Source organism: Electrona antarctica (genome assembly GCF_951216825.1).
Source record: "Electrona antarctica genome assembly, chromosome: 2".
In the NCBI taxonomy this organism is placed as follows: Eukaryota; Metazoa; Chordata; class Actinopteri; order Myctophiformes; family Myctophidae; genus Electrona; species Electrona antarctica.
In genome coordinates this window covers 12,252,843-12,265,043 of record NC_136807.1, presented here as the reverse complement: position 1 = coordinate 12,265,043, position 12,201 = coordinate 12,252,843, and the positions used below count along the sequence as shown (strand labels likewise).

At 45.0% G+C, this 12,201-nt stretch overlaps 1 protein-coding gene across 1 annotated transcript in view; it reads left to right on the top strand.

Annotated features, from left to right (window-relative positions):
• vps13d (vacuolar protein sorting 13 homolog D) overlaps window positions 1-12,201 on the top strand; it is a 107,912-nt gene that overhangs the window by 42,860 nt on the left and 52,851 nt on the right. The window contains exons 30-40 of the mRNA XM_079528272.1: window positions 450-565; window positions 1,029-1,307; window positions 2,398-2,687; window positions 3,168-3,301; window positions 3,777-3,932; window positions 6,179-6,362; window positions 6,762-6,836; window positions 7,359-7,559; window positions 8,308-8,397; window positions 9,163-9,303; window positions 9,425-9,550. Coding sequence (XP_079384398.1) covers window positions 450-565; window positions 1,029-1,307; window positions 2,398-2,687; window positions 3,168-3,301; window positions 3,777-3,932; window positions 6,179-6,362; window positions 6,762-6,836; window positions 7,359-7,559; window positions 8,308-8,397; window positions 9,163-9,303; window positions 9,425-9,550 — 1,792 coding nt within the window. The remainder of the gene's footprint in view (window positions 1-449; window positions 566-1,028; window positions 1,308-2,397; window positions 2,688-3,167; window positions 3,302-3,776; window positions 3,933-6,178; window positions 6,363-6,761; window positions 6,837-7,358; window positions 7,560-8,307; window positions 8,398-9,162; window positions 9,304-9,424; window positions 9,551-12,201) is intronic.

Genomic DNA, 12,201 nt, shown 5'->3' with positions numbered 1-12,201 from the left:
ACTGAAGTAAAACTAGTATCAATACTGCAATAGAACTACTGTGTTACAAGTTGCAAGTCCGGAATTCAACATTTAATTGAGTAAAAGTACAAAAGTATTGGCATCAAAACGTACTTAAAGTACTCAAAGTAATAGTATGCATTATGCATACTTTTGTCGGTTGGCTAATTTAGTGTGAAACACGATCAAGATAAATGATTGCGCATAATTGCGTTAAATTGCTTCAAATTTCTTTATTTTCCTTTCGGAACTTCATTTGTGCAGTGGGCAACAACAGACAAACACAGCCTATACACAGATACCGGTACCCTCATCTGGAGATAAAAATACAAACTACATGAATAAAACTATAGTGCAGTAAGTAAAGGCGTGGTTAAAAACGAAAGTGTCCCTCTGTGTGTGAGACTACAGAGACTGAACTCGCACTCCCACTTTGACCTGTTCCCTAGACGGTGTTGGGCGGTGACGTGTACACCAGTCTGTCCTTGCTGGTGGACATGATGGACGTCAGCCTGGAGCTTCTGGACGGCCCGAAAGCCACCGGACACAAGCACTCACTAGCCAGGTAGGATCAGAGGCCTTGATGCTGACCTGTTTTTTTGCCTTTTTGAATTGGCTACTAAAACAGCAAAGCAACTTCCGTTTCCTGTCCTTTCCTACAAACTAGAGAGACATCAAATGTGTCAGTAATGTCTACTGTGGCTGAATATGCGGGTAATGCAATGTTTCCTAGGTGAATTGTATGTACATCCAGTTGTTGCTGGTGCAGGACAAGATAAGCAACATTTAAAAAAAATAGAAGATATACAAGCTCACAGCGAGTGACTTTGTGCCAAGCTGCGAGCTAGTACATCTGCAATCTTTTTTTATAAATCTTGAAAAATGTTGAATAATTTTGAATTCTTTAACCCAAATCTTCTTCGGGTCGCATTTGAAGAATCACCATTACATGTCATTCTGGTGGATTCACTTAAACTAGCAATTTCTTTTTTTACTCTGATAACAATTTCCTGTCTTCTTGCCAAAAGGTTTGATTTCATGAAATCCAAGGTGCTGTTTGAGAGTTACTCCAACGGCTCCAAGAACGTCAACCTGGTGTCTCATTCTCTGCTGGCGTACGACACGCGGCCCCCTGGGCCGAGGAGAGGGCCGAGGAGGGCCTCCGAGGCGTACGACACGCGCCCCCCTGGGCCGAGGAGAGCCTCCGAGGCCCACGGCGGCACCAAGAACAACGTGTTCAACTGCATCCTGCAGCCCTCCAGGACGGGAACCAACCGGGCATCACTGCAGCTGGAACTGCACTACAGGTGCCATTTTAGCCAGGGACACATTATTAGGGCTCTTTTTCAACTACCGGTAGTTAAAAGAACTAGGCAAGAAAAACGAGCACTCAAGGACCACCAGTGGTCCTTGATGGGGTTCCAGGTGGTCCCCAACTAAATGATAGTTGGGAACCAAATGGACCCTTATAGATGTTTAACTCTTGAGAGTATAAAATGAAATCAAAATTTAAATATGGAAAATTTAATTTTCCTCCGTAATATCATTAAAAAAGTGAAACTCATATTGTATTCTAAATTCATTGTGCATAAAGTGAACATTTTAAAACCTTTTTTGTTTGAATCTTGATGATTATGGCATACAGCTCATGAAAATCTAAAGATCCTATCTCAAAATATTAGAATATTTTACAAGACCACAAAATAAATATTTTTTAATCGAGAAATCTCTGTGGGGTTCAGGTCAGGCCAGTTGAGCACAGAAATACCATGGTCAGTACACCTATTACTATTTTTTGCTCTGTGGGAAAGTGCCAAATCCATTAGCATCTCAACGTACTGAAGCACAAAGTGCTTTAAGGGGGCATTCACACTATGGTCCCGGGTGCGCATTCGGGTCCACTTGGCAGATGTTGTGGTAGTGTGAATTCTGCGTACCGTTCCCGGGAGTGGATCACCCAACCGTTACCCGGGACCACATGGAAGTAGTCACTGGACCGATTGAAGTGTACTCGGATACGGATCGCTGCAATGTGAAAGCATTAGAATACAGTTGAATGAAGTGTACTCGGATACGGATCGCTGCAATGTGAAAGCATTGAGTACAGTTGAATGAAGTGTACTCGGATACGGATCGCTGCAATGTGAAAGCATTGAATACAGTTGAATGAAGTGTACTCGGGTTGCGGAAGAAAAAAGGCCAAAGACAATGACCAGCGGGGACCAGGGAACCGTATCCGGGAACAGTTTGAATCAATCGGACTCAGTGTGAATCCCCACTTAGAAGGACTTCGGAATGCTGGCTATTTCTCTATTAAAAATAACTAGGCAAACCCGACCGTGCTGTGAAACTAATCATCCTGACCTAACCTCAGCCGTTGTCCTGCGTTTCCTCCAGGTCCACGAGAGAGTCCTCCTGCTTCACGGTGGTCCTGAACAACCTGAGGGTCTTCCTGATCTTTGATTGGCTCCAGCTGGTGCGGGACTTCCTTCGCATGCCGGCCGAGAAGGGCACTGCGGGCGGTGGCGACGCCCAGCCTCGCCAACGCTGGCCGAGTGGCGGCAGCGACCCGGGCATGTCCAGCGGGGCCGTCATGCCCAAGACGGTGAAGAGCGGCGTGGTGACCAAGAGGTCCACGGTGCCCGTCACTCAGGAACACAAACTGGAGGTCAAGGTCAATGTCACAGGTCAGAGACTGGCAGCAGAAAAGGTGTTACTAGATGATACTAATTTAGGCTCTGTTCCATTTAGTGTGCAGTGGTTCTCAAACCTTTTTAATTTCAAGGACACCCATAACTCTGAGAGTGTACAAATGGAACCAAATGGACCCTTTCGGGTCCATTTGGTTCCATTTGTACACTCTCAGAGTTACACGCCCATTTGGAACCCACTCAAGGACACTTTTAGACCCACTGGTGTAGCAGCTTGTTTCCAGTGAGCCGACATGCAGCAGCACCCCGACTCTGTTTGACCGGAATGGAACGGAGCCTTCATTAGTGTCCTCATCGGTAACACCTGTGAAGGAAGTAGGGATAGGGGCCCCAAGTTCTTTCCAAAATGGCGCGTGATGTGCATAGAGCCCCGTTGCAGTCGTTTCAATGACGGTGATCTCCCAACATTTTCATTTGACTCTCTTTTCATTGATGTGATTGTGTTTGGGTTCTCAGGTACAGAGTTTGTGGTTGTGGAGGATTCATCCTGTCTGGACACCAACGCCATCATTCTGAAGGGCACCACCGTTCTGACCTACAAACCTCGCCTGCTAGACAGGCCTTTCTCTGGCAGCCTGGCCGGAATAGAGGTGACTGAACATGACATCACTTCTAGTTTAGTTTCCCAACAAACGAAGGAATGCGGATTCGCGTTCACCACTTTACCTGCGACGATTTGTGACTCTTTTTGAAACAGAGACAGTCATGGTGGCAAGACTAACTGTTCACTCCAAAATGAGTTAATAGCCCAGGCAGACTCTTCACATACTAGAGCATGTCTGAAATAAATGTCAGAGCTGACATGTAAATATGAAATACATGCTTATGTAGCTAGGTGTACTGTTACAGTCCACAGAAGTGAACCTTTCTCAACTCACTGTTTTCTGCAAGACATTACTCTATAAGCCATATCTCCAACACTGGTGGGTCAAACTGAACAACCAATATGTCAATTTGAAGCTATGATTCCCTGCTTTCATATGACATCAAAACAATTTGATGACTTTTCCTCGGCACATTTGATTCCTTGTGACGAGCGTTGTGTCTCCCCGTCTCTCCCCCCAGGTGTTCTCTTGTCGTCTGGGCAGTGAGCAGGAGACGGCGCTGTCCATCATCGACCCCGTCAACATTCAGGTGGAGCTGTGCGGCAGCCCCACCTACCAGAGCAGCACTGGCCTGTTGGACGCCTTTAACATAGAGGACTTCCCCCCGCTGCTGGAGGTTAGCACGTTAGCAGCTAATAGGTCCTTTAACATAGAGGACTTTTCTTCCCCCCAGTGCTGGAGGTTAGCACGTTAGCAGCTTATAGGTGCTTTAACATAGAGGACTTCCCCCCACTACTGGAGGTTAGCACGTTAGCAGCTAATAGGTCCTTTAACATAGAGGGCTTCCCCCCGCTGCTGGAGGTTAGAACGTTAGCAGCTTATAGGTCCTTTAACATAGAGGACTTCCCCCCGCGACTGGAGGTTAGCACGTTAGCAGCTAATAGGTCCTTTAACATAGAGGACTTCCCCCCGCTGCTGGAGGTTAGAACGTTAGCAGCTAATAGGTCCTTTAACATAGAGGACTTCCCCCCGCTGCTGGAGGTTAGAACGTTAGCAGCTTATAGGTCCTTTAACATAGAGGACTTCCCCCCGCGACTGGAGGTTATCACGTTAGCAGCTTATAGGTCCTTTAACATAGAGGACTTCCCCCCGCTGCTAGAGGTTAGCACGTTAGCAGCTTATGTTTCTTGATAAATGCTTTTTATATATGTGATGTATTCCCATGCTTTTTGTTCTTGCTTAATGTAAATCGCTCTGGATTAAGAGCGTCTGCTAAATGCCTAAATTGTATAGATCCTTTAACATAGAGGACTGTCTTCCCCCCGCTACTGGAGGTTAGCACGTTAGCAGCTTATAGGTCCTTTAACATAGAGGACTGTCTTCCCCCCGCTACTGGAGGTTAGCACGTTAGCAGCTTATAGGTCCTTTAACATAGAGGACTGTCTTCCCCCCGCTACTGGAGGTTAGCACGTTAGCAGCTAATAGGTCCTTTAACATAGAGGACTTCCCCCCCGCTACTGGAGGTTAGCACGTTAGCAGCTAATAGGTCCTTTAACATAGAGGACTGTCTTCCCCCCGCTACTGGAGGTTAGCACGTTAGCAGCTTATAGGTCCTTTAACATAGAGGACTTCCCCCCGCTACTGGAGGTTAGCACGTTAGCAGCTAATAGGTCCTTTAACATAGAGGACTTCCCCCCGCGACTGGAGGTTATCACGTTAGCAGCTTTCAGACGGGCATCGATTAATGCAGATGTTGTCGCCTGGATCAATGACAGATCTGCTCTGCTCCAGGTCTGCTCAAGAGGGGTGCGACAACGCAAAATAACAGCTCAACAGAATCCAGATCTAGTCAGTCACGGGCGTGTGCGCGAAACGAGCATGCGCGCGGCAATTTCACAAGACCGTGCTCACGTAAATACGTTTGCGTTGATGGCCCTCGACTTCTCCGCGCGTACAGAAAAAAAAAAACTACTGGGGAAAAAAAAAATTACTAGGCGCGTTAATCACTGCCCATTTGAAAGGACCTTAAAGCCGAATTATGCTGGGAGAGAGGTTTCATTATCGCTGAGGGGAAATTGGAATGTTAGGAGGAGAGCCATAGAGTAAGACAGAGTTACCACATTGAGGGGGCAGAAAACAGCCCGGTCACGTGGTTCATGTAACTCGTTTGTCACTGTAAAGCCTATAGACTCCAATGCATTCCGTAAACTTCCGGTTCAGGCCTTTGTCTCTATTCGCCAATAGAAGTCTATGTAGAAGAGCCGCCATTGGACTGGCCCCATGAAGTGAACGGGGTTGTCGTAACTCTGTCCTACCTCTGGCTCTGGTTAGGAGTAGCCAGTAGTATGGGATACAGTCGGAATAGAATAGATAAGTGCTTCTCAAACATATACAGTAGGCCGTATTAGGTTTAATTGTACTTTATTTAACACTAGAAGGTATGTTTTGATATTTGTTGTTGTTATTACATTTGTTATTATGTAACCTAGTATTTCATTGCATTAGAATGCATTGCCTTTTAATGTTTCCTAGTAGTATAGTATATCCTACTGTTTATTTTCCAAACGATAGCCAGGAGGAAGCCTTGAGATGTTAACATCCACTCACTAAGAAAAAGTAACACAGACGTTGATGAATTGCGATCATGTAAATTGTATTGCATATCATGGAAAAGTCAGTGAAATATGATAGTATATTGATGCGTATATAAAGTATACAATATCAAACTTGTAACAATGTAACCAAAACCAAATATCTGTTGATTTTCATTTAAAAAACAATGCCTTCTTCTGATGCAGTGCAGGACTTTAGCCTGATAGCCTCCAGACGCTCAGTATCGTGGGCCTAAAGTTTAGCAGAATCTGTCAGCAACATAGAGGGTACATTAATTGAGCCCTTGTCTGTGTCTGTGTGTTGTGACAGATCCAGTTCCCTGCGCTAGACATCCGTCTGTCCTACAACGACGTTCTTCTCTTCCTGGCCATCGCCAAGTCCATCCCTACTGCCACCGCAGCGTTGCCCGCTGACTCCAACGCGTCCACAGTCGCCACTGAGCCAGCGGTGTCCCAAAAAGACCTCTTCAGGCACAAGACTGAGGCCTTGATAGGTAAACCCATCCAGTCCAAGTGTTGGTCATTTGAGGGAAAACTGCATGCATCGGTAACTGAATATTATTGTCAGGATCAAGTGTTGGGTTTAAATGTATTGAGCTTTTTTTTTTGGGCGGAGTTAAATTATGGCAAGGTAACTTAACTACACAATGCAATCCCATGAGTGATTTCACTTCAACAACCAATCCAAATGCCTAAGAAAGTGAATTTGTTTTCATTTTAATTATGTTTTTCCCAAACCATCTGTGGAGTTTCTTTGACACACCTTGTCCTATATTTTACTTAAATGTGTTGCTTGTTTATTTTAAAATCACGAGTCAGAGGCCAACGCATATCTTTGATCTGAATGTTTGAACGATGATGCATTCAAAGATCCCATCCCTTCTTGTTCTTAGCTGGCCAGCTGAACCGTTTGCAGGACCTGGGCTTCAGGAAAGAAGACTGCAAGACAGCCTTAGTTCGCTGTAAAGGTGAGAGGAGCCTTGAATCGATGCTTTCCCCAGAACACAGGGTGGATCTTTTAGACCGACGGAACACAGTCAAAACCTCAGTGTTAACCGTTTACATTTATACACACTTGTAGTGCTGTAAAATTGGATTGGATTTTACTGAGAATAAATGCTTGAAATAGCTCATGTTTCCCATGGATTTGATTGATTGATTGAATCGGTCAGATTCGCAATAACGCTAAATTAAAATTGATTAAAATTAATACAAACTAGTCCATACCCGTTCGGGGGTATGACATACCCAATTCCTACCCCTCTCTCTCTCTGTCTTTCTCTCTATCTCCCCCTCTTTCTCTCGGCTCCCCTCTTCCTCCCCCGCCCAACCCCCCCCTTCTATCTCTCACTTATAATGGGTGTCCCACAGAATGACACAGCTTCCAGCCAATCACACTGTGCGCAATATCTGAGGACGCATTCCGTCCTCAAATTTTGAGGACGAAATATCAAGAATTATTAGTGTTAACGGTTCCGCTATACCCTCAGGCCAGCTGGACCAAGCTGCCACGTGGCTCCTGGAGAACGCTGACAACGTGACGGGCCAGGGCAGGGCCCGGGCTGACTCGGCCTCCACCAACCACTCTGCGCCGCTGTCCGGCGTGGAGGTCAAGGCAGAGAGCGTGTGCATCTGCCTCATCGACGACTGTCTGGACTGTGACATTCCACTGGGAGAGGTCACCTTCTCCCGTGAGTGGACGGCCAAACATTTGATTCGTCTGCTAAAGCTGCGACCTGGAGCTTATTTTTGTGAACGACACATTACTTTAACCAATCTGTATGATAGACTATGTTAATACAATATAATTACTACATCTGCAGTGGATGCACAGTAACTCTTCCATTGGGAAATTTAGACCCAGGTGTCGGGATAGAACCTCCGAATCTCCCCAGACCGCAAGCACAGGCAGAGGGATAGAAATGTTGGCCTCTCATGCGCTAGACCCAGGTTTGAATCCCTGGTAAGACAAAAAATCACACCCATGTGAAGTGAGGGGCGCTAATATATTAAAGTCTAACTCATGTTGATTAGGTGATGTAAAACAAACGGTGACAAAACAAACATTAAATTCTCTTTATTGTTAATGGCATTTAATGTTTGTGTTGGGGACAAGATGACGTAAATTTTCCCTTCATTGTCAATGGCGTTTTTAAAACAAACATTGAACTAAAAACAAACATTAAACCTCTATATAGGATTGCAGCTTTAACAGTGTTATGAAGTGCATGACATGTAGGAGTTGAGTTTCATGCAGTAGCCTTTTCAATGAATTCAATTTCAGTTGCTGGAAAAACATGCCTCTTTGGCTACTGCAATACATTCAACTTATTTACATCAATTTTGATCATATTTGATCCCAATTTAGCACCAGCTTATGATTTGCCATTTGTGTTGAAGAACATGCTGAAGTGTCAAGTTGCTGTTTTCTTACGGCAGGGTTGTACGTACTGCAGCGCATCGGCTCCACCCAGGAGGGCAACGCCAGCTTCACGCTGTCGGGAGATTACTACAACAGAGAGTTGTCTGGTAAGGAAAGATTGTTGAAATAATGTGTCATTGGAATGGCCGTATTGCAACATTAAATAGACCCCAGGGGCTTGCTAACGGTATTGATCTCATAGGTCCCATTTGAGTACATTTAGCTTTCAGTGTTGGGCTCAAGAGTACTCGAACGGCAGGTATTTGAAGCCGATGTCAACGTCGCTCCTTTGATGGTTAAAAAAAACCCTTTATACTTTTTTGTACATCAAATAGCAAATCTACAGAGACTGTTCCGCAGAATTGTTTGGATATTATTGCCAAATGTTCACCTATATCATACATGGGCAACTGGCGGCCCGGGGGGCCACATTCGGCCCCCACCTTCACTTAATGTGGCCACAGGTTAATATCACAATACTGATATATTATTGATTTCAGCTGTTACAATTCCAAACATGCAAACATGACCCACTTTAATTACTACTAAATTGCTAGCTTAATGAGTAGTATTAAAAATGTAGTCTTTTTTTTATGTCCAATGTATTTGTATTTAGTTCATAGAGTTAACATAACTATAATTAAAGGCATTTGAAATTAAATACAAATTTTACTTTTCAGGATTCCAATTCAAAAATAGCAAAACAATTTGTTTTTCAGGATTTCAATTCAAATACTAGCAAAAATAGCCGATCTACAAGCTCAAAACACGTCGCAGTGTGATGCTTATCGTGACCTATATCGTGCTCAGAATAGGGATGCTAGCGGTGCATGTTCACTTAAATAAAGATATGACTTTGTGTTGGTGTTCAGGTTGGGAGCCCTTCATCGAGCCATGGCCTTGTTTCCTGAACTGGCAGCAGCAGGCGGCTGGCCGCCTCCACCCACCGCGCCTCAAGATGGGGGTCCGCGCCAAGCAGAGGCTGGACGTCAACCTCACCTCCGTCCTGCTAGGTAGGCCGCATCACATGTACTGTACATACAGTACACAGCAAAGTATATTAATCGATCTTGATTCGTTGGCCATTGGAACATCCGATCCTGTGTTGATTGTCTTTTCATCTGGGCCTTCCAGAACAGTACAACATCACCAGAAGTTCCTGGCTGGCCGACTACTGTAAGGAGGAGGAGCAAGTTCCCGTGGTTTCTCCCACCATGCCTTGGATGGGTTCCTCCGTGGACCCCCCGAGCTTTGGACTAAGTAAGTTCTGTCAAACCAACGTATCTCTGTCAGACGATTTTATTTGCTAACCCGGAATGGTTACATGATGGTTAACTCATTTACCGTCAACAGCGCCATCTGATGGTGGCTCAGGGCGCCATCCAGTCATTTAATAGGCGAAGCATCTTATTCTGAAAGCTGTTTCACTCGGAAACCGAGAATGTGAATTTTCTCTATGTAACTGGTCCCACTATTTTATTTAATTCACATTTTTGTAACCAAGGATCAATGAACCGCAAATCAAGCTTGTTTTGACCCATAGACAGCATAAGCCAGCGGAATCTTCATTTCCTTTTTTGTTGTTGTTTTTTTCACCGCACCGGAACCGGAGTATTTATGAGCGAGTACAGGACACAGTTGTGAACCGTAATCAATTGATATTAAAATAGGCGTCCAAAGGCGATCTTGGTGCAGAGGGCGTTTGGCAGGAGGTGTCAAACGGCGATCTAGCCGCCGAATGAGTTAATCACACTTTTTTGTTGTTGTGGCAATGGGCTCTATGCACAGTTGCACACACGCCATTTTGGAAAGAACTTGGGCCACTTCCCTACTTCCTTCACAGGTGTTACCGATGATACTAATGAAGGCTCTGTTCCATTCTGGTCAAACAGAGTCGGGGTGCTGCTATTGTGCAAAGTGTCCTTGAGTGGGTTCCAAATGGACCCGTAAGGGCCAATTCATACTCCTATTTTAGAGCCGAACTCGGCTCTGTAGAGCCTACAATGTGACGTAATTTGAGGTTCGGGGGGGCGGGTACCGTCCTAAAGTCGGCACTTCGGTGCTACTGAAAATTTCTGACGAGCCGAAATCATTTCGGCACTACAGTGCCGAAACAGCGGTAAAATAGGAGTATGAATCGGCCCTAAGGGTCCATTTGGAACCCACTCAAGGACACTCTCAGAGTTATGAGGGTCCTAGAAAATAAAAAGTTTGAGAATCACTGAACACTAAATGGAACAGAGCCTTAATTAGTATCATCGGTAACACCTGTGAAGGAAGTAGGGAAGCAGCCCGGAAGTATATATAGGAAGAGTTATTCTGTGTGCATGAGGTGCTCGGCCCTAGTGGTAAGAGCGGGGACTGCAGGCGGACCCGTGGAGTTATGACGAGGAAACCCCGTGCAGCTGGGGTTTAACATTGAGCGCTCGTTTGCACTTCCGCATTTTTTGGGCACCACATTTTGGTGCCCAAATCGTGCAATGACCATGATCAATTGTGTTACCGATGATACTAATGAAGGCTCTGTTCCATTCTGGTCAAACAGAGTCGGGGTGCTGCTATTGTGCAAAGTGTCCTTGAGTGGGTTCCAAATGGACCCGTAAGGGCCAATTCATACTCCTATTTTAGAGCCGAACTCGGCTCTGTAGAGCCTACAATGTGACGTAATTTGAGGTTCGGGGGGGGCGGGTACCGTCCTAAAGTCGGCACTTCGGTGCTACTGAAAATTTCTGACGAGCCGAAATCATTTCGGCACTACAGTGCCGAAACAGCGGTAAAATAGGAGTATGAATCGGCCCTAAGGGTCCATTTGGAACCCACTCAAGGACACTCTCAGAGTTATGAGGGTCCTAGAAAATAAAAAGTTTGAGAATCACTGAACACTAAATGGAACAGAGCCTTAATTAGTATCATCGGTAACACCTGTGAAGGAAGTAGGGAAGCAGCCCGGAAGTATATATAGGAAGAGTTATTCTGTGTGCATGAGGTGCTCGGCCCTAGTGGTAAGAGCGGGGACTGCAGGCGGACCCGTGGAGTTATGACGAGGAAACCCCGTGCAGCTGGGGTTTAACATTGAGCGCTCGTTTGCACTTCCGCATTTTTTGGGCACCACATTTTGGTGCCCAAATCGTGCAATGACCATGATCAATTGTGTTCGTGTAGAGTATGGTCGACAAAGCTAGATGCACCACGGTGGATTTGAACCCACAACCCCTGTGGTGATGGGCAGGGGACTTTAAACACTGCGTCATCCGAGCTCCTTGGTTAATCACACTTAAAATACCTAAATTGAAATGAATGACAATCAACAGTGGTACACAGTACACACCCCAGCACTCTTTCACTACACTACCACCTGACCAGGCTGAATGGAATAGAATAGTTAGTAGTATTATTAGTTATTAGTTGTTAGTATTATTAATATTAGTAGTAGGCCTATTATAGTTAGTAGATATTAAATTGTTATTTATTAAAAAAAAAAAATAGGTTTAGCTAGTGGGTGTTATGTCTTGACAATCTGTTTTCCTTGTCATTTGTCGGGTTCCTGTCTGAGTGTTGCATGGATACTTGTCGACAAACTAACTTCAACTGAAATTGTAATCAATTAAATAAATAACAAGTACCAGTAGTCTGTTGAAATGCACTGCTTGATAGGCTTGTTTCAATGTTTTACCTCGTCTTCCTAGGCTTTGGCTTCAAGGTTGGACTTCCATGTCAGGGCTTTGGACAGTTCATAAAGTATTCAGAATGCAATAAACATACTGGGATTCATATTATGTTACTACATCGTTAATTGTAATAATGTCTCAGTAGGTTGAGTGGGACACCAATAAGCCTATCTCACAGAATTTCCCCGCCCCCCTAAATACGCCCCCTTTCGGGGTTAGTGGTGATAGCGTGACGTCACTCCA